The sequence below is a fragment of the Solanum tuberosum genome, unplaced genomic scaffold (assembly GCF_000226075.1).
Source record: "Solanum tuberosum cultivar DM 1-3 516 R44 unplaced genomic scaffold, SolTub_3.0 scf00338, whole genome shotgun sequence".
NCBI classification, from domain to species: domain Eukaryota; kingdom Viridiplantae; phylum Streptophyta; class Magnoliopsida; order Solanales; family Solanaceae; genus Solanum; species Solanum tuberosum.
Window position 1 is genome coordinate 356,989 of NW_006239263.1, and position 19,840 is coordinate 376,828.

Here is a 19,840-nt window from a genome sequence, read left to right on the forward strand (position 1 = left end):
TAAAATTCACTCTTCTTTCGACACGTGGCACCCTGGCCCACCTACTTTTATTTTATTTAAATCATATATCATACTCCCTCTGTCCCAATTTATATGACTCACTTTCCTTTTTAGTCAGTCCCAAAAAGAATGACACATTTCTATTTTAAGTAACAATTTGCCTATAAAATGTCTTTTTTACCCTTAATGAAATGATTTACAACCACACAAATTTCTATCATTCATTTTGGACCACAAATTTTAAAAGTCTTTCCATTTTTCTTAAAGTTTGTGCCAAATCAAAGTACATCACATAAAATGGGACGGAGGGAGTAACACTTATCACAACCATGCCTCAGAACAATGCAAATAACATGTTCACACAAATAATTAGGAGATGACCAATTTAATATCAATGTACAATTCACAACAATACAATCGTGACACAACATCAACAAATAAACAACAAGCCATTTTATTACCCTTTTTCCATCACTAGAATTATTCAACATGGACAAGTCAACCCATCACCAATTCTCATTCCTCCTAAACATATACCACAAGGAAATACACGAATTCCATACGCTTAACAAGGGTTTAGAAATCCACTTGCCTCAAATAACCGAACAATCACTCCGAGCCTTGAGCCTTCCCTTTTCGTTGAGCTTCCAAATCAATGCAATCTATTCAAGTACATATTCATAATAAGATTTCGAAACTAACAACGCCCATATTACTATAGGTTTAGCCTTGACCTAAAAATTCGCTGGACTTTATAATCAAGTTCGTAACTCTTGATGCCAATTAACATTTCACCATCATATAGATATTTATTTTCCTTCCTTTTTGACACCCTTTATTCCAACCAATGATTGGCTCACCATTACTTATTCAATTAACTCCCGATACTTGCCTTTAAATTTCCAGAACAAACTCACGATACAAACATACAACAATATACCTTATTCTCTCATCCAATACTTCTATTCAATAATTATTTTTTTTTATTATCATTCACTGCCTTCTCTAATGCCAGCCACTAATTTGTCTCAACTAGCCTCCAAATAACTTCCAACAATGAAACAATTTGCAGGATTCAAGAATTATACCAATTTTCATTCATATATACTAATTTGTTAAAGTACTAATCGAGAGAACTATTTCAATAGTAGCTAGGTAAATAATAGTATAACAAATTCTTTCGTAGTAATAATATCACCTTTAAAGACACCATACCCACCAACAAATGCGGCAGCCACATATGGCTTAAAGATTCTAAAAATTAAATTCCTCATCTTCACTTCATTAATATAATAATCATTATTATGAATTTCTATCCGATTCTTAAGAAATTACTACATAGATAGACCAACACGTATACAAAGATGAGAATTCTAATTAAACCTTACCTGAACAATCTTTGTTAACTGTTTTCTTCTTCTCCGTTTTTTGTTTTGATAGTGGGACGTCGCATGAACTCGTGCAAAGAATGAAAAGGAAAAGAAATTTATTTTATTAAACCCTATTTAACTCTAATTTATTTTTAACACATGGTCCTAATGGTATAGGGTCTTAAATAAATGATCACTTTAGCCCACTAACTATCGATTAATTAACTCAAGTTAAACGAATAGTTCAAAATTTCCAAAAATGACCTTCTGGGTCATCACAGAAGGGAAATTCTTCTTGTGGAACTTTTACGATTTCAAATTGATTGAGAAGATGAAAATTTGAATTTTGAATTTTGTGAAGTTGTTACAGATTGGAATGGATTGATATCAATCAGATCTGCGTGATTTATGGAAAGAAAATCAATTTTATGTTAATATTTCATATTAAGCACAACAGACAAGTTTTATAATGTATCACAATTAATGTATCCGGATGAACTTATGTATCCGGATGGCTGATATTTTAAGGGATTTTTGTAAAATAGAAAAGAGTAGGGATATGATGTAATTTAGGTTTTACACTATGGGATTTATGTAAGTTTTACTTTTAGAAATAGAAGGGAATATTAGAAATAAGAGAAACATAAGACGTGTATTTCAATAATTTTTCCAATTATGTATTAAAAAGTATTCATCTAAGTAATTTTCCCGGAAGGATATTAGATTGTGGCCCATATTTGAATGAGGTTATATACGAGCCCATTAAGAGGCCCATCTAATCTGGTCTACAAAAAGCTGAAGAGTTTTGAGTAATAAGCATTTAAAATTGTAAATTACATAAATCTCATAGTTTTAATATGAAATTACAATATGTCCCTAATAAGTTTCTAATTACATTAATCCCTTAAAAATTAAAAAAACCAGATACAATAATTGAAGCTCGGATGCATTAATATGTAGTTCGGATACATTAAATATTGTCTCGGATACATTAAAAACTAGCCCGGATACATTAAATACTGACTCGAATACATTAAAACTAGCTCGGATACATAATATATAGCTCGGATACATTAAAGAAATAAGAGATTTTGGAGATTTTTAAAAGTAATAGGGGATAATAGAAATAAGTGAAATAAAAGATGTGTATTTCTGTAATTTGCTCTTAAATGTAAGTCCTATTAGTGCAAAATGTATTTTTATAGTAATATTAGTGTATTTTAATTTGGTACTGTATATTACATAAAAAAATAAGTTCAAAGTTTTCGTAATGAATTGTGAAACACGTTGATTAGTTATATAATTACTTACTGACCATGTTAATTAGAGGTGAGGGAAAAGTGAACTCCGTGAAACTACTGTAAAAAAAATAGAAAACTTACCACACATGCATTTCTCATTCAAATTCAAAAATAAGAACGAAATAAATGAACACATGCATCAAGTCACTTAAGAAGCAATATGCGAATAGTATAGCAATAACTATGTCTCAGTCCCTAATAATTTAGGTCGGCTATACGAATCCTCACTTATCATATTATTCACTGGGTAGGGAAAGACAATTCCATGACACTTTGTAGTAAACAAAACAAAAAACATACTACAAATTTCTCATCCAAAAAAACAAGAACGGAATAAATGAACACATGCACCACGTCATTTAAGAAGAAATATGGGACTAGTTCAACAACATCTCAGTCCCAAACAAATTGGGATGAACTATATGAATCCTACTGATCATATTAATTAGAGGGGAAGGGAAAATCAATTCCGTGATGTTTTCAACAAAAAAAATTTACAAAATTCTCATTCAAAAAAACAAGAACGAAATAAATAGACACATATACCAGCTCATTCAAGTAGCAATATGTGAATAATACAACAATAACAACACCTTAGTGTCAAACAAAATGAGATTGACTATATGAATCTCACTGATCATATTAATTAGAGGTGAGGGGAAAACCAATTCCGTGACGTTTTCAACAAAAACACACAATATTAATTTCTCCTTCAAAAAACAAAAACGACATAAATAAACACATGCACCACCTCATTCAAGTAGCAATATGCGGCTAGAACAACAACAACATCTTAGTCCCAACAAGGGTGAGGTCGCTTGTATGAATCCTCACCAACCATATTAAGAGGTGAGGGGAAAATCAATCCCATGACATTTTCAACAAAAAAACACACTATAATTTCTCATTCAAAAATCAAGACCCAAAGAAATGAACATACACCACGTCATCCAAGAAGAAATATGTGACTAGTACAACAACAACAACAACGTAACATCTCAATTTCAAACAAGTCAGGATCAGCTATATGAATCCCACTGATCATATTAATTAGAGGTAAGAGGAAAACCAATTCCATAACGTTTTCAACAAAAAAAAACACATGCACCACCTCATTCAAGTAGCAATATGCAACTAGTACAACAACAACAACAATATCTCAATCCCAATCAAGTCGAGGTTGATTGTATGAATCCTCACCGACCACATTAATTAGAAGTGAGGGGAAAACCAATCCCGTGGCGTTTTGTTGGAAACACAACAAAAAACATACTACAAATAACTCCAACTCCAATTGGCAAAGCAACAAGCAACTCCTCTATTTCATCAGAAGGCTTTGGATAAAAACAATTCACCACATTCTGATCAAACAAAGCTATAGCAGCAAAAACCAACATGGACATAAAACCATGCAAGAAATCAATAAATTTCAACTTATATTTCCTTGCAATTTGATTTGGAATTCTTATTGATCCATCAATTATCCACAAACCTCGTATCGTCGCGAATCCATAGATAATTTTCCCTTTCTTGTCTTTAAAACTATCAGTAAAACTCAATATAAAACATGATAGTCCACATAGTGTAACAAGTGATATAGTTAAAATTTTACAAATTTTGTCACAATTGCCTTGATTTGTAAATATTGGTGACAAAAGTTGAAAAGCAAGAACAGAACCAGTAGGTAGAAGATTGGCTAAGTGTGATGTGCTTTGAAATGTTTGACTAATTGCTTTTTGTATAATGTTTTTTTCAACTTCTGGTAATTCTAAGTTTTCTTCTAAGAGGGGAGATTTCTTTTCTTGTTGTACCACTTTAATCTCCATTTCAAGTTTGTGTTGGATTTTTTTGTCGTGTGTCAAGAAGCATTTATAAGCAGAGAGACGGAGTCAGGATTTAAAGCGTATAATTTGGATTCTACTTAAGACAAATAAAAAGGTTGGAATTGAAATTATCGAATTCTACTGAATGTGTTTTCTATGCTCTAGTTTTGCCCCTATTTATAATAGAGTGAAGGAAAGAATTGATTTCAGATATGATCACTTAATTTTTAGTTTATTGTATCAAAGTTGTAAAATCTTAGTTTTGTAACAGAAAAATAACATAACAATGTTTATACATCACAACAACAACAACAACAAAAAGTTGTAAAAAGTTATTTGTTTGATACTAAGGATGATTATATCCTCCATATTTGGTGCTTATAGTTATAAAAAAGTAGGTAAAAGTTTACCACTTTAATGTATGGATGATGAAATTAGTTTGGATATATGATAACACCCATGCCACTTTAGCAGTTGTATTAGCAATTTTTTTTTAACTTTTATGAAATTTGCATCTTTTTTAATTAACAATTCTTAGGTAGATAGTTATGAACGGATTAAAAACTAGTAGTAACAGAACAGCATGTATAATTGACACGATTTCATCATAAATTATATTGTATAGCTAGATAAAAACATTTTTTAGGTATATATATTGACTCCCTAGGCTTCTCCGTGGTCTCTTATTTAATATTTTGATATCCCTTAGTGAAAAGTTGACTCCATCACTAATAACTAAATTCGCTTTGAACGTTAGCAAAGCTAATCATCTTAATTCCCTGATGAGATTTGGACCAAAAAAAACTTTATTGGGCTGCCCTTCACTTGAAGGCCCATAGATGTGTGGGCTCTCACAAAGTGAATGAACAAAAAGGTGATTTATGGGGCAAAGGCATGGATACTCGATTTTGACGTTGTTATTTAGCTTGTACTCACTCTTTAAAATGTTTTCATACACTACTGAAAAATATACAATATTGTTTCCACGTGAAAAAATTTAGGAAACTTCATCGTATTTCAATGAAAATCTGTTTTCCATTATATGTTGTGTAGTGAGCTGGTTCGTTAAAAAATGGTGAGAAAAAAAAATCATATTTTTATAATACAAATTTTTTATTAATTCGTAGTGGGAAAAGCCTAAATTCTAATAGTGACATAACACCAGGAAGCAGACAAAAAGAGATCTTATTTCTTTAGAAAGAAGAATAATGTAGTGTATATTCATCAAAAAGCAATGAATAATGAATTTTTGACAGTTTAGAATATGTATTATTATTTATTTATTTTCGTTCGATGTCGATATAAACATTGATTTGTATCGCGTAAAATTTAAATGAAATGTATATTATAATCCAGCAAGTTTGTATATTAAATAAACTAATTTTCATATATGAAACTTTGGGTTAGATGAGGTTGGTTGAATGGAAGCTGGGGTTGGTGTAACTAAATTCTTATAACTAAGACTCAAGAGCCAAAAAGAAACCAAAAAATTGGCCCCAAAAAGCTATAATAGGTTAGGAAACAAGGAGTTGTCACAATAAATAAATAAAGCGGGAAATGATGTTCTAGCTAACATTTAGGATTGCAGTAGAATGGATAATATCCCTTCAATTTTAATTAGAATTTTCGAATTTGAGATATTAAAAAAATAACAGAAAAAGGACAAGTAGATACCTTTTGGCCTATGTACGTAATTGAAATATAGTTGTTGTTACCATGCATTAAATTTTATCTGGAGATTTGAAACTCCATGACATTGGTTATTTCTTAAAGACAAGGCCAAAACATGGCAACTGAACTCTATTTCTACAAATATAGGAAATTTCTTCTTAAGGTGTTACGTTGTGCAAATTTAAATTAATTAGGGCACTAATATGAATATCGAATACTGGAGGAAAAATAAAAAGAATCCAAGACCATAGTTTAACATTTTGCTATCATGATTATTGATGCTTGCTTTTTCTTTTTGAAAAATAACAGATGCAAATTCAATTAGAAAAGGAAAAAGAAAAAAGAAAAAAGAAAAAGAGAAAGGTAACATCAAAACCATGACTTTTTTTTTTGCTAATTAATAAGAGGCAAGAGTGACCTTTTCTTATAATGAGATAGGATTTTATCAAACTTTTGTACCCGTTGAAAAAATTGAACACATTGAAACTTAAAGTTGGGAAAATTATTTTTCCAAAAGAGTTTTACTGTAAAAAATAATAATATTAATTATATGAGAATTTTACACAAATTTTATAGTGTTAAGAGCTAATTACATCTAGTTCCTATTCTTTTTCAAATTGCAAAAATCCCTTAAATTTGGTGAAATCCGGATACATCCCAAAAAGTCCCAATACATAGCGTCCCGGTTTCAGATACATCGTAGCTCAGCGTCTAGATGAATTGCGTCACGATTTTGGATACATCACTCAACGTCTCGATACATCACGTAAAGTGATGTATCCGACCTATACATCGCATAAAGTGATGTATAATAGAAGAGAGTAGGGATTGTAATTTTTCAAATAGTAGGAAATTTTAAAGAATATGATAAAACTAAGAAAATATTAATACTTAACCTTTTTAGGCATAGAATAAGAATATAACTAAGAAAATATAATGTTCATAATGATCTTATGAAACAATTATAAAAACAAAATAATATCCTAATTTTTATGTTCATTAGAAACTCTGAATTTGAATCCTAAAATAGAAAAATTATTAGTATAACGCTTCCTCTTTCAATAGGATCTAACTAACGCATACTTAAATTATTAAGCAAGTAAATTTTGACTATTGAATATTAAAAAAATGTCTATTTTACAAGAATAGATTTGTTTTCACAATTAGAAATTTTGCCAAACACCCTATACTTTTGTCAAATGACAGTTAGCAGCCAACCCTCAACTAAAAGTATGCCAAATTAATCCTTTAGATTTTTTCAACTTTCTTTCCCAATTATGATACTCTCTCACTCATAGCGCACTCTCTTTTTAATCCATTTCAAAAAGAGTATCATCTTACTATAGTTAAAAATAATTTTATTTTAAAATTATTTTTTTATTTTTAATGAAATAATTTACAGCCACACAAAAAATATCTAATGATTGTTTTAGACTACGAATTTAAAAAATCTTTTTTTATTTAATTTCTTAAATATCGTGCTAAGTCAAACGATGCCACATAAAATGGATAGAGGGAGTACCAAATCAACTTTTCTTTTTTTCAAAGAGTACACACCAAAGGTCCAATAAAATACTCCACTTTTTTTTCTCTTTCTACTTCCATTTTATTATATATATAAAACATTAAAAAATATATATATACTCTCACTTCATTCTCTATAAACTAGCCAATTTTTTTTCTTCTAAATACTCTCAACTTAAATCACAACAACACCAAATATATAGAAAAAAAATCTTATAGATGAGTGGTGGAGAGATCATAATTATTTATAATGTTATTTTGGCTATACTTGCAATTATCATCATATGTCTTGTTATCCTACTCTTCATTTGTTGCAAGAAAAAGCCAATCAAGGCTGAAGAAACTCTTCCAACAAAGCAAATTGCATGTTCCTATTCATTAATGGACATTCATGGAGCTACGGATGGATTCAATTATCGAAGAATCATCGGTCAAGGACGTATAGGAAGTGTATATGTAGGTATATTACCAAATGGAGATCAACAAGTAGCTATAAAAAGGATCCATCCTAGGCTTGTATTGAGTAATGCTGGCTTTGGTTTCACATCGATGATGAAATGGCTTTCTTTAGCTTATCACCCTAACATTGTGCCAATTTTAGGGTTTTCTGAGGCTCCTGGGGAAAGAATCGTGGTAACAGAATTTGGAGGTATGTTGAGTCTTGATTTCTACTTACATCAAAATCGCGATCATGATGGTGGTGCTGGTAGTGGTGGGACGTCCTTATTAGATTGGAATTGTAGGTTGAGAGTTGCTGCTGGTATAGCTAGAGGAATAGAATATTTACACGAAGTTATGGCACCACATATAGTGCATGGTTGCATTAAACCCTCGAATATATTAATAGATGTCAATTTTTGTGCTAGGGTTTGTGACTATGGTTTGTATTTTTTCTTGACATGTTATGATAAAAGGGAATTAGGGTTAATGGGATATGTTGATGATGAATATTGGATTGGTAATGAAAAAAGGGGTTGTTCTAAAGAAAGTGATGTGTATGGATTAGGTGTTGTTTTGTTGGAGTTGTTGAGTGGAAGGAAATGTGATCAAGAAAGTTTACTTGTGAAATGGGCATTGCCATTGATTAAAGAAATGAAATTTGGTGAATTTTTGGACAATAGACTTATGTTGCCTAGTGATATTAGGCCACTTGTTAGATTAGCTAAAGTTGCATTAGCTTGTGTTGGAAATTCAAGAAAAAGTAGGCCATCAATTGTACAAGTTGCTAATATTTTGAATAGCTTAGAAGTTGGATTATTATAAGTTTTAAGTCAACAAAACATTATTGTCATGCTTAGGTGGAATTTATGTTTGAAAAATGTTAACAGTTTATATATACAAAACATTATTGAATCTTTGATTATTTTTTGTTGTTGTTCATTTGAGTTAAGAATTTGTAAATAATTTTTATGGACTTTGACTTTGCATCTTGTATTGCTAGTAGTGCCTTAATATTATGGAATGTTGTTGAGGGGAAAGAAATAATCAAATTATGGAGATATTTGTTACAGTATAAATTTGTCAATATATAGGACAAAGTGTGTAATTGATTTATTGTTGTTATTTTTCTTGTGGACCAAGGAATGCTAATTTTCTTTATGTTTCTATTAGTGTTCTGTACTTGTATATTTGTCGTTCAATTAATTTAAATTTACGTCACATAGGTTAATTTAATTTAGAATTGTGATATATAATGGAGAAGTGATCCCGATTGATTCAGATTTGCAATGCATAGACCCATTTAAGGAAAAAAAGCCTTCTAACATGATTTTTTTTTTGTATTAAGGATCTGACTAATTTGATTTTCCATCACATAAGACACATTTAAGAAATCGAGAAGTGCTCCCAACTAATTATATTTGTGTCACATAAATAGGCTCATTTAAAGAAGAGGGACTTATAACATATTTTTTTCCTATGGTGTCCCAACTAATTAGGATTCGTATTACATAAGGCGCATTTAATGGAAAAGCGAAGAAGAACTCTCGATGAATTTAGATTCACGCCACGTGGCTCATTTAAGGGAAATGGACTTGCAACATAATTTCTCACGTTATATTTTTCATATCTAATATTCAAAAATTTCAAATTAAGAGTGAAGAAATTCTATCGATCCTCTCATAGGACGGAATGCAGTTAACTTATCTTAATTGTTAATGGACCCCCTTTAATTTGTTATGTCTCTTTGATTGTCTCTTGTATAGTATAATATAATGTACTCTCTTCGTTTATTTTTATTTGTTCATTATTTTAAAAATAGATTTTTAATTTTACCTGTCATTTTTAACATATCAAGAAAAAAAATTACTTATTAGGAGTATCTTTTTCATGTTTAATCCTTAACATTAATTACTTATTTGTCAAATCATTTTTTAAGACCTTATTTTAAACATAATTAATATGGATACTATAATAAAATTCTCATATTAATTATATTTTTTAAGAAGCGTGCAAAATCAAAACCGAACCAGAAAAATGAATGGAGAATATAGTACTCCCACTTTTCATAGCTTGTCATTTCTTAATCACTTTTATTTTTTTTCAGACGGATCAATAGATACCAAATATTGATAAATAAGACTATACTTGTAGTATAAAAAAATAATCGGGAAGCTTGTCGCTTACCTTTGAATAATATTGAAAAGTCCTTAAATAATTGTATGTCCTACAATTTACATAATTGTGAAGAGGAAAAGACGGGTCTAAAATTTAAATTATATGAATTCGAAATATTATTGAACTACTTGTCAAATAATGATTTCGAAAAATAATTTGGTCTTTTTTTTTCAATTTGGAGTCGATATATAGAAAGAGGATTCAAATTAAACTAAGAAAACATAACTAAGATGGAAATAAATAAAAAGATCTTATACAGAGAATCGACTAAGATACCAAATATTCTTATATATAGAGTAAGGGAAATATATATAAGATCTTATAACATAAAGAAATAAATACATAAATAGTTTTGCTTAATATTTGTATATATTTGATAAATTTCTTCACATAACATTTGAACCAAAACTACTGAATTTAACTAAACTCTTAACTCATATTGTACATCCACTCTTGTTTAAGGGGGAAATTGAATACTCATTCCGTTTCAATTTATGAAACATAGTTTATAACTATACATTAAGTTTAAATTCTTAAAAACGAGACATTTTAAAATTTATGATCTTAAATATAACACAACATTTATTGACTACAAAAACTTCTCAGGAAACAAAACGTGACAAGTAAAAGTGAATGGAGGAAATATTAAATAACTACTTCACTTGTCAATTTTAGCAAATCAAGAGAATACTAATACTACTAATCACACGAGGATTAAGTACTAAACATCAATAACTGCACAAATGGAGAAAGAAAGAGACGATAAGGGAGGTCTGGAAATCTCACTTTCAAAATCTCTCTAAACCATCTTCCTAACACTGCCACACTAGGAAGGCTCAAACAAAATACCTAAGTTAGAGTGCACACCAGAATGAAAAATATTATGTCACACGAAAACCCCGATGGCGGCAGCAGCATTTAGCAAGATTGTGTAGCTACCTAATGGGGATATAAGCCCTATAGGACTTAAAAGGATGTTTTCAGGATGCCAACACCTAAATTTTTAATCCAGAAGTTGTATGCTTTTGACTATAACTGAGATACTTACAACCTTTCTACACAACTCGGCATGCTGAAAGCTATGATTTCTGGAGGACGCATTTCTCATACAAAGCTAGGATATCCTTCTTGTTTGCGTTCTTCAGTTGGAGCAGTTCAGCACCAAAGTTATGCTTTGTAAGCTCCTGCTTTAGTTTCTGCACTGTAAACTTCGTATAATCTTCACCATTTGTTTGTTGACTATGACCATCATCATCTCCTCTGAATACAGAACCTCCATCTTCTGGGGAGGTATACTTTAAGGGACTGGTTGTACTCTTGGACCTCTTATTTCCTCTGATTGGTCTATCATTTGTATCCATGTCATGGACAGATTCAATTCCAGCTTCGTATTCATCTATCCTGGCACGTTTGCCATGGGAAGCAGTTCTAAGTTTGCTATCCAGTGCAGTTTCATTCAGCCGAACTGCAGTTAACTGTTGTTGAAGAAGATCTAGCTTTCCTTGCGTAGCTTGCAACTGAAGAGAGAGTGCTTCCGCCCTATTGGTTGCTTCAGACCGCGCTGCACGCTCAGTCTCCAACAGACTTTCAAGGACTTGCACAGTACTGGCCCTTTGTTCATTATTTGATTTCAGTAGCATCTCAATTTCCTTTTCCCTTTCTTCTACTCGGGCCTCCAGCATTGCAACTTTTGACCTTGCATCCTTCTCAGCACGATGATACCTCCCTACTTCATCAGCCAAGTCTTCTCTTTCCCTCTCTAACTTTTCAATAGCTCTGTCAGCCTTCTCAATCTGAGCTAATCTTTCCATAGCTAACCGTTGAATTTCATTCTTCTCTTTCAGGGCCGCAGCTGCTTCAGCCCTTGCTTTATCAGCCAGCTCAGTCGCCCTTTTTGCCTCTCTTTCAGCTGATTTATATCTATCCTGAACATCCTCAAATCTATCAAACTCTGACCGGTACTTCTGCTCCAGATGAACCTTCTCCTGTTCCAAAATCTTAGCTTCTCTTTCAAATGATTGTGCAGTAGCATTTATATGCTCTAGCCTTTCACCCAATTCCTTGATTTCAACCTTTAAGGCTGACACTTCTAGACCATAGTTCCTTACCTTTGAATCAGCAGTCTGTAAGAAGTAATAATCACAAAACAGTCAAATAGTATTACTCTCTTTGTTTTTTATAATGGTAAGAATAGAATAGTGAATACTGAATAGTACTATTACAATCAATAAAGAGTGTCTCAATCCCAAACTAGTTGGATTCGGCTACATGAATCCTATGTATCCATCTAGCTCCATTAGGGCAGTCATTAGCACTAATACCCATGTAAATCTCTTAAATTACCACATACATAATGAGTGTAAATATTCATAGTTTTACACCCTGGATACCCAATTGTATTAGAGACAAGTTGGTATCAATCCCAAAAGTTGATAGCAAACTATCCTTTCAATTCACAAGGTTACACATAACTGAAGTTTTTTTGAGGACATGTAACTGAAGTAATTTAACCGCCAAGTGAAAGTCAGCACTGCAAATGCTAAAGCTACTTCAGAGGACCAACACAAAAAACATCACAAGCTCAAGAAAACAAAAAACACTACGAGCATTACAACCTGCAGTTCAAATGGTCCCATATGAAGTCTCTATTGGTCTTATTTTATAGTGCACCGCGTTTGAATCCTCTTTCCATAGAGCCTACTTTAAAATAACAAAGAGTGTCCCTCCCCCTCCCTCCCTGTTTTTTCCCATTACTTTGCTCCATCCCACCCTCACCTTTTTTCAATCCAAGATCAGTGCAAATAAAAGTTAAGTTGGTTTACAAAGAGCAGAAACTCACCCTCAACTCCAAAGTCAGTGTTGCTAAACGCTGCTCAGCCTGCTCAAGCTTATATGTCTTGTCTTTAATTTCTTCTTCCTGCAGTTTCATGAACAAAGAGAACTTCAAATATCATATTGGAAAACTAAACAAGCAGAATCACAAAATGATATTTCTAAAAGGGAAGAGAAGAAAAATGAAACAAAGCAGCACTTTTAAATTTAATCAATATGCATAGCAATATAATCACCTTATCAGCCAGAGCGCTTGAAAATTCATCCCTTAAAGCATCTTCTCTCAATTGAGTTTCCTTGTTTGCGCGCTCTTGAACAGATGCTGCCTTCTCAAGAGCATTCTTAACTTCCTTGACGGCAATGTCATATTTGCGTTTCCACTCCTCCGCCTCCTCTTGAGCCGATTCAGCTTGCTCTTTGGCAGCAGCCAGCCTTGCTTCAGCGGCAGCAGTTCTGGACTTCAGAACAGATACTTCTGCACTTGATTGGTCGTCATTAGCCTTCTGCTTCAACAGAAGTTGTTCATATTTTCTTTTCCATTCTGAGGACTCATGTTTAGCTGAAGTGAGTGTTTTTGATAAGCTTGAATATCTCTCTTCCAATGAACTATATTTACTCTGCAAATTTGTGATACGACTCGTGTAATCATCTGCAAGCTGTTTCTTGTCGTTGATGGCGTCTTCATAACGCTTCAAATATTCGGATTTATACTTCTCACTAGCTTCCAGTTGTTTGTTAAGTAAGTTCATCTTATCCTCAATGGAGCGGCACTTTAATGCAAGACTAGTTTTCTCCGATCCAAGTCGGTCTGTTTGCTTCTTGATGAGATCAAAAAGTGGACCTTCCAAGCTGGAAAATCAATGTGATGTGATGTGACATATACATTTCCAATTCTAAGTGCCTCAATAAAGAATTATTAATATACAAACCTTTGTTGTAAGAAGACGATCAATTTTCTCCATTTCTCAGGACCCTGACAAGTTGCTTCATACTTGGACACTAGACGATCAAGAACCTGCATATAGCATATGCATTTAGGACATTGGTAACTCAAAAAACCTGAATTCCAGTTTTTTTTTTTGACAAAGAAACCTGAATTCCAGTTTAGCCACCTAAAAATAGGCGATTATCTACAGTGAATAAGGGCTTACCTTAAGCACACTATCTATATTTGCATCGGGAGCATGGCAAGCCAACCTCAGTTCCTTTTCCATGTCCTGTATGGCATTTGAACATTGTAGATAAGCCTCCCTAAAGGCATCCTTTTTAAGCTCCTGTTATCAACATGAAAACCGAATCAGAGATTAGGAAGAGCTATTCAGTAGCATAGAGTAGATACTCACACCCATAAACATCCTGACAAAACTATCTAGATTGAAAAGTCATTCCATTTGATGGACCATAGACCTTTAGTTGGATACCAGACAGAATGTCAATGGGCCGGTCCATATAATATATAGTCAATATCATGCGGGCAGGTGGGGCCCATGTACTGATATAAGACTGAAAAGAACAGAACCGATACTACACAAGAACAGGCACTAGTCTAGGAAGAAACAAAAAGATCAAACACACAGGCATTAACACACATGTCTAAACTTTGACTCAATTATCACCTGGTTGGCAGAGAAAAGAGTTGTAAATGGAGAGAATTATGATCCTTATTCCACAGGTCACTTGTACAAAGAAAGAAGCAATAATAACTTCGTAACCAGGCAATTGACTGAAACTCAATATTGAGATTTACTAGAGTATTTCACCATTCCAAATTTAAAGTAATGAGAATACACAGCCTAAGCAACATAACTGTACACTTCCAAAAAATGCAGAACAATTGTACAGATTAATTATTAAGAACCCTGTTAAGTAGGAACTTTTCCTTACTATCTAGAGAAGTCTTGAATGTATCTTTCACTAATTCATTTATTTCTCTCGTCTTTCTCTTTTTTTTTTCACAAATTCAAAATGAAGATCAGATGTCCTAATGTTGGGTTTTCCAATAAAAATATCTTAACATTACCTATCAAAAAACAAAAAGATCAAATGAAACCTCTAAGGCTTGACTTCTGTGCAAAATAGGTTCTGCCATTATATGAAAAACAGAAAATACCCTCCATGGTTGCAAGAGAAATCCACTTTTATAGATGAAAACCTCCACATAAAGGAAATCCACTGATTTGCATAAATTCAGCAGTGTCCTGGATTTCAAACTTGTACAAGTAGAACTCCAGGACCTTGTCATGGAGTTCAAAAAAAGTAGAAAAGATGGAATAGCTGGTCTCAGCTGCTTTTTAAAGTTGAGGGTAGTTTTGTCCAAATATTATTTCCGCATAATAAAGTGCCTAAATTCCAATTAGTTTTGGAGCTATGACTTAATTTTCAAATAGCAGTCATAAAAATGGTTATTTGTGAACTTTCTAGCATACCAAATTTCCTTTTAGTATTTTAGGGGGTAAGTATGGTGTGGAATCAAAATAAAAATTAGTATTAGCTCATCCTCCAATAGGGGCTGTATTATGACACACTCATGTATGCTTATATCACTCATATGCACTTTATCCTCAATATTTGAAGTAAAGGGTGGAGGAAAAACTTAACCTCAAACGCTTTTTTTATGAAATTTTGAAGACGCTTCTCATATTTCATCCTGATGGATCCAGCACCCACAGCAGTAGAATTAAATTCTGCCATGGCCTTTTGAGCTGCATCTTCATGTGCTTCTCTTAGTGCACCCTGTAATGATTGAAATATTAGACACAACCAGAAAATGTTATCAATGAAACTAAAGTAATACTTACTTCCTCCGGAGGCTTGGAACGATCAAATGAAGACATGTATCTCTCAGCAGCCGAATCGTATGCCCTTTGACACTCAGCTTCCTCAACACTCTGCAGAAATCAAAAAGGAAAACATCCATCAGCATGCATTATAATGCATGAGCTGGATATACGGAATGAACTAACACAGTAACACTTGGACTTGGGAGTTTAACAACAACCATAAGATTCTACCAAAATCATTCACTTGTAGGTTTGTCATGTTGTTTCACTTGCATCGAATTTCCCTTCCCTTGCTTTTTTCTTAAATTGAAAAATGAATAGCGGATATCATAGAAATTCTGAAGATGACTAATTCACTTGTGCACAAAGCGAGGTAAATAAATAACATGGAAGAATTTTCCCAGCACGGACACCATAGTATGATTACATATCAGTGTCATGTCAGATATCGGACACTTGCATGTCGCTCATCAGACATCAACTGATGTCCTCATTATGTACTTTTTAATTTTTAGACTTAATGCCCTTGAAAATGGACACTGAGCAGAACCAAATGTGTCAGTTGTTCCCTGACTTAATAATTTGAGCCATAATGATGAAACAAAGAGACAGTGAAAATCTCATATAATAACAAGAAATTACAAAATTAAATTCCAAATTCACAAGACGGCTAAGAACAAACTCAATGTAAATCGAAGAAGAGAAGAAGGACAAGGAGTAGCGTCCCAAATCAAACACTTAACTTGAGATATTTTATTGACGTGTGATGTTAAGTTAGATGAATACTCTTTTTTATATTTAATCTGGAACTATGGATCAACTTTTGGCTGATCTTGACTTCATTTGGTAAAATATCTTCTTCATAGTAATCAAAATATTCTGATGGCTTTGTGTCCTCGTTATGAAATAACCGACTTTAACAGGAGAGGACCTGCAACTATTTTTCTGAAACTTGGTCTCTGCGAATTCTATTTAGGGCTAAGGTTAGGTGCGTTAAAAGATCATGTTCGAATAAATAAATAGTATCTCAATGGCGCTGTGTCCTCGTTATGAAATAACCGACCTTTACAGGAGAGGGCCGGCAACTCTTATTCTAAAACTTGGTTTCTGAGAATTCTACATTTAGGGCTAAGGTTAGGTGTGTTAAAAGATCTACCTGATATTTGTCTTTGTTCCTTTCGTTCAGGGCCACTTTCTTGGTGCTAAAATGTCAATCTAGCTAATGATTGAGAAATAATCATGAAACAATAATCAGTGGTTTCTTATTTGTCACTCTTCTGGTTCAAAGGTGTTAGTGATGACAAGAATAACATTGCTCTTGGACACGCCATTTGCACAGATATAGAGAAGAACATCAATCAATGATGTGGAATAAAAGAAAGGAAATAACACTATATCTGCCATTAAGATCATTGCTAACCTGCCATGAAGAGGTAATGGTGGGCACTGCACCATTGTTAAGAGCATCCAGGAAGGACTGAGTTATGCGAGCAAAGAGCGGTCCAGTCATAATAGTTGCTCCAACTTGCTTGGGTCTTGTCCTCTCAAAAACAAATCTTGTCAAAGCATCAAGACCTGCTTTAAACTCTGGCCTCATGTTTTCCAACTGCATGTGAAAATTGCTACCACAATTAGAATATTTCAAGGTTTCCACAACCAGAATCACAATTCAGATATAATCTAAGATAGTAGGGAATGGAACATGTGCGAGAAAATTAAGCACCGACTGGAATTTGATCTAGCCGTTGAAGCTCATTTTCATTGCTCAGAGGCCGCACAAGGGGGAAGCATTCTCTGTCAGGGAATAGAGCACGAATGGAGTCCCTAATCTGCAGTCGAAAGTTCCAAATGGTTAATCAACCATTAGGTGCTAACTCATTAGAAGGAAAAGAAGGATGGTTACGAAATCACATAAAAACATGAACAAGTTCTTTTTATTTTTAGTAAAACATGTGCAAGTTCAGGAAACCAGTTTCTAAAACAGGGGTAGTTACAATAGAAATTGAATAATTACAGCATAGTAAAGCAAACGAAACATTCATGTAAAGTGAATACCTCGTTTTTAGCAGCAACATCTTTCCCACCACCTTGAACTGGCCTCAAAGCAAGTTCAAGGTAGTCCCGTGGAGTTATTCTGCGGTTGTCCTCGACCAAATCCAAATAAAAATCCTTTTGCATAAAAGAAAAATTGTATTTTAATAGTTTCACAGGCAAGAACAGAAGAAAATCTACAGTGATAATAAATGAATTCTGAAGTACCCTAAGCAACCAAACGAAGACTGGGGAGAACTGCCCAAGCTCGGAAGCACTGGCCCTTCCTCCAGAAGCTCTAACACGAATATGTCTAGTCATTTCAGTGACAAGAGAGAGGCGGTCAAGCGCAGCTTCGTCGATACCTCCCATCTAAATTGAAGAATTAAAGAGATTATCAGGACACCCAAAAAACAAACTGACTGTAGCAACAAGGAAATTCACTGAAACGTGAGGGAAAAGGGGTAAAAATGGCATATAAAAAAAAAAAGCAAACGAGATCCAAGTTTGTGTGCTCCTAACCTGGTTATATACAAACATACTTGAAAGAAGGACCGCCAAGGAGAATATCTGTGTGCTATATGTTCCCTGTCAAACAGCAAAACAAAACAGAAATTTATAAAAGGCAAAAGTCAGTGACAGGAAGGATAGGAAGGACAAAGGAAAAAATGTTCTGGGGTTATAGAACTAGTTCCTTTATTTAGTGAAAAGTTTAGCAATACAAAATGTATAACAATGTAATATAAAAGCCATATAGCATGTGCTAGGTTAGTATCCTCCTTCAGAAAACCAATAATAAATATGTTAAAAGGGTGGAAACTAACTGTTTGATCATAAGCATCAATTCCTTCTGTGTCCAGCAGTAACAGGTTGTATTCTGTTCCATCAAGAGCTGTTCTCCTTAAAGGTGAACTCCACAGCCAAATACCTTTTGTGCATGGCCGATGAGTTGCAGCCACTTGAAAACCGCTACTCCTGCCAAGAAGCTATTGGGCATACAACAGGCTCTCAGTTACATGTTTTCGGTAACGTAAGAAGCAGCACTAAGTTACATATGGTAATTTACATGTGAAAGTATACAACTATAAGTTAATAATAATAAAGATAATTGTGATCTCATTGTAATAGACCTAGTTAATTACATAAGTGAATGGAGTTTCTAAAAGAACAATAGCCACTGTGCTATAGCTTTGACTCATAAGTTGACTGTAATTGATGTATGAAAAGTACAAGAAACACTCTTTACATAGACAATGACAAGTTTACTGCATAAGGGCAAAAAATAAAGAAGTTACAGAAGCAACACAAAGGAAACAGAACAATGCCGAATGGTCTCCCCTCTAACATATCATTCCTGCAACTTTCCAAAACATAAAACTAGATAAATCAGGAGTTGATTCACAAAAAGATACAGATTTCTGCTTCTCAAAATCAGAGTAGTGATCTGCCATCCGAGGCGTAAACCCCTAAATCTAGGAAACAATATGCTTCCATATATGGTGAACTCCAGTTGAAAGTTGAAATCCTCCAAAACATAGTTTCTAATTTATCCATCATTTTATTATGATTCATCTCTCTTTTGATCCTCAGAACAAATGAATCTTTCTTTGACATTGAGCAAATTACTATGGTAAGCAGAAAATGAGAGTGAATCAGATGTCCGCACTCCTGGTCATTATCCTTTTCTGATCCTAATGAGATAGTTTAGATGAACTGAAGCAAATATACAATAGTTAAGGTCGTACACCTTACATCCTTCAACCAACCCATAAATATATTTCCCAACATTCTAATCCCAAATGTGCTTAGCAATTCTTCCAAACACATTTCTGCTCTACCTCTTTCTTTTTTTATTTTTATGATATAGAATGCTATATGCAACCCCCCCCCCC

General features: G+C 33.3%; 3 protein-coding genes across 3 annotated transcripts in view; 1 reads left to right on the top strand and 2 right to left on the bottom strand.

The window, feature by feature from the left end:
* Positions 1-3,879: 3,879 nt before the first annotated feature.
* Positions 3,880-4,497, bottom strand: LOC102594723 (uncharacterized). The gene has a single exon (XM_006361006.1). The coding sequence runs from the start codon at positions 4,495-4,497 to the stop codon at positions 3,880-3,882; it is 618 nt and encodes a 205-aa protein (XP_006361068.1).
* Positions 4,498-7,895: 3,398 nt separating this feature from the next.
* LOC102585436 (serine/threonine-protein kinase CDL1) lies at positions 7,896-9,037 on the top strand. Its single transcript, XM_006360978.2, has one exon. The coding sequence runs from the start codon at positions 7,909-7,911 to the stop codon at positions 8,950-8,952; it is 1,044 nt and encodes a 347-aa protein (XP_006361040.1). The 5' UTR covers positions 7,896-7,908; the 3' UTR covers positions 8,953-9,037.
* A 1,898-nt stretch (positions 9,038-10,935) lies between these two features.
* Positions 10,936-19,840, bottom strand: part of LOC102585771 (guanylate-binding protein 1) — a 10,334-nt gene continuing 1,429 nt past the window's right edge. Inside the window, exons 2-14 of the mRNA XM_006360979.2 lie at positions 18,773-18,934; positions 18,471-18,536; positions 18,177-18,320; positions 17,973-18,086; positions 17,645-17,746; positions 17,338-17,523; positions 15,936-16,025; positions 15,736-15,870; positions 14,289-14,411; positions 14,067-14,152; positions 13,374-13,986; positions 13,145-13,222; positions 10,936-12,428 (exon numbers count right to left, since the gene is read on the bottom strand). Of these exons, the coding sequence (XP_006361041.1) occupies positions 11,385-12,428; positions 13,145-13,222; positions 13,374-13,986; positions 14,067-14,152; positions 14,289-14,411; positions 15,736-15,870; positions 15,936-16,025; positions 17,338-17,523; positions 17,645-17,746; positions 17,973-18,086; positions 18,177-18,320; positions 18,471-18,536; positions 18,773-18,934 (2,943 nt within the window). The 3' untranslated portion in view covers positions 10,936-11,384. The remainder of the gene's footprint in view (positions 12,429-13,144; positions 13,223-13,373; positions 13,987-14,066; positions 14,153-14,288; positions 14,412-15,735; positions 15,871-15,935; positions 16,026-17,337; positions 17,524-17,644; positions 17,747-17,972; positions 18,087-18,176; positions 18,321-18,470; positions 18,537-18,772; positions 18,935-19,840) is intronic.

Bases quoted from the DNA above. Each gene is read 5' to 3' on its own strand.
- LOC102594723 (XM_006361006.1), bottom strand. From the start codon at position 4,497: ATGGAGATTAAAGTGGTACAACAAGAAAAGAAATCTCCCCTCTTAGAA.
- LOC102585436 (XM_006360978.2), top strand. From the start codon at position 7,909: ATGAGTGGTGGAGAGATCATAATTATTTATAATGTTATTTTGGCTATA.